General features: G+C 38.0%; 1 protein-coding gene across 1 annotated transcript in view; it reads left to right on the forward strand.

Annotated features, from left to right (window-relative positions):
* Nucleotides 1–2584, forward strand: part of mtpn (myotrophin) — an 18553-nt gene that overhangs the window by 4317 nt on the left and 11652 nt on the right. Inside the window, exon 2 of the mRNA XM_016452174.1 lies at nt 1558–1618. Within this exon, the coding sequence (XP_016307660.1) occupies nt 1558–1618 (61 nt within the window). The remainder of the gene's footprint in view (nt 1–1557; nt 1619–2584) is intronic.

Here is a 2584-nt window from a genome sequence, read left to right on the forward strand (position 1 = left end):
GAAGCAAAGTTTCCTTACTTTAGCAAAGGAAAACCAGTCTCCTCTTGGCTTATATCGAAATCCTCCAACATTCTTCGTTACAAATCCTCTTTTGTACTTCTAATTAGTCAGGGCTGTACGTTAACTTTTTTTTCACATAGCACTGGTGCTACAGAGGTTGAAAGTTTTGTAGCATAGGCCATCGCTTCATGAGTACAAGCTCAGAAAAAGCGCATTCAGAACAGCACGTGAATTAAAGGTTTAACCGGTATTGCTTTAAAGCAGATGGAAATAATGTAGTTTTGTGATTGCGCATAAGTGCAGTGTCCCGTGAGAGTAACTCTACCGCTGAGTTAACACTGATGTGAATGCATGTGGCGTTGTACAGTATATTGAGACGGAGGGAGGCGGCAGAACTGCAGCTGATAGAATGTGCGCTGTAGCAGATACTACAATATTTCTTCAAAAGCAGATCATGGAGACATTTTAATAGTCCACGATCAAAAATCGTCATATCGCACACCCCTGACTACCAAGTATAATCAATCTCACACACACAAACAAGCACAAGAAATCACTTCACACTATTAATCGGTTGTGTTATGAACATGCAAAACTGTATCGCACGCGTGCTACAGTGGTAAATTTATTCATCGCACAGACCAGTTTTTTCATAGCACGTGCGACATATATGTCTGTACAGCACTGTACAGCCCTGTTAGTGACTGTTGTTTTGTTTTGATCTCTCCGCTGCGCTTCCGTGTTCATCACTTCTGAGCGGCGCATGCACAACACTGACCTCATACGACATCCTCCCGGAGCTGCTATTAAAGTGATTATTACGTTTTGATTATGGATATTTTTCATCCAAAAACGCATCGATTCGCTACAGAAGGCCTTTGTTCACCCCCCGGAGCCATGTGAGACACTTTTTTTATGGATGGACGCTTTTTATTTAACTTCTTTTGGACTGAAGCAATGCAACACCCGCTGAGTGGCATTAAACAGCTTGAAAGATCAAAGACAATTTTTAATATAACTCCGATTGGATTCGTCTGAAAGAAGAAAGTCATATACACCTAGGATGCCTTGAGAGTGAGTAAAACGCAGTCTAATTTTCATTTTTGGGTGAACTAACCCTTTAACATTAGTTTAGTTTAGTTTTATTTTTAAAGTTTGACAAGGCAGGTTATTGCAGCACAAAAAAAAGAACAGTTACTTTTTCTCTTAGAAGCACAACCTGAAATGTGTCAAAAATAACCTGTTCAAAACACCACAGATAGGTAATCTATAAAACAATTTAAAAGCACGAGGAATAAAAGAAAGTTCATGTCTTTTTGTTTTGCTTTTGGGCATAACATGTTCCCTACCGTGGTATGTTACAGAAACCAGTATAATATCATGGTGCTTAGCGGTAAAAGCAACAGGTGGATGTTTTCTAGAAGATTTTCTACCTGAACCATGTTTGATTCAGTAAAACAATTAAAGTCAATATGAAACACATCACAACCTATTTTATCTATCTATCTATCTATCTCTTATTTGTTTTTGAATGTGTTTTTTTTGTTGTTGTTGTAGTTCTCTTTTAAAGCACTCAGTTTTCCTCCTGAAGCGTTATCCAATAGGAAAAGAGGGAATGGTGATGTCAGCTGGAAAGAAAAATCGTTTAAGATTAAGACGACAAATGTGTTTCTTTGCAATAATGATTTGAGCACAATATGATGATTTGAGTCCATTTAGATGTCCAGATGACAGTATGTCCAAAAACATATACCGTGGTACTTTTTGTTAATGGTAAAAGCAACAGGTGGATGTGGATATTTTTTGTAATGTAATTATTAGGTGACTCCAACTACTAACTAGCTGACTATTTTATATATTTTTGTAGTTCTTCTCTTTTAAAGCCTTATTTCAGCAGTCAGTTTTCCTCCTGAAGCGTTACCCAATAGGAAACGAGGAACTGATGATGTCATCAGAAATAGAAAGTCGTTTCAGAGGTGCAGCGCGATTTTACTTTTTAATGACAGATTATGAAGACGGATGTGTTTTTCTTTGCAATGATGATTTGATCACATGGTGATTTAGGTTAATGTAAGTGTTATAGACATCACGCAAATCCATATGCAACATCCATTTTTGTTCATGTTAAAATCAACAGGTGGATGTTTTTAAGGATGTTTATTTTCGAAATGGCGTCAGGCAGTTCAGTGTTTTATCTGCTGTTTTAATGATGATAATACGCATTTTTTTAAGTAACAAGTAAGTACCATAAATATAGTAATCATGCAGTACTATGGTATTACCATAATAGGTTTGTTCTGTGTGGTGGTTGTTAACGGTTTAAAGACGTTCAGCTAATGTCACACACACACACATTCTGGGCTGTAGCAGGTCATCTGTTAAAGTGTGTATCCTGTGTCACAATATCACCTTGTGTAACTATATACACACACACACACACTTGCAGACCCCAGAGGAGTGTGTGTGTGTGTGTGCTGAATAATGGCTTGTGTTCCGGAGTTGTTCCTCCTCCTCTAATGGGAGCGTTTGTGAGTGAGTGAGTGAGTGTGTGTGTGTGTGTGTGTGTGTGTGTGTGTGTGTGTGT

The sequence above is a fragment of the Sinocyclocheilus anshuiensis genome, unplaced genomic scaffold (assembly GCF_001515605.1).
Source record: "Sinocyclocheilus anshuiensis isolate Anshui unplaced genomic scaffold, SAMN03320099.WGS_v1.1 scaffold1543, whole genome shotgun sequence".
NCBI classification, from domain to species: Eukaryota; Metazoa; Chordata; class Actinopteri; order Cypriniformes; family Cyprinidae; genus Sinocyclocheilus; species Sinocyclocheilus anshuiensis.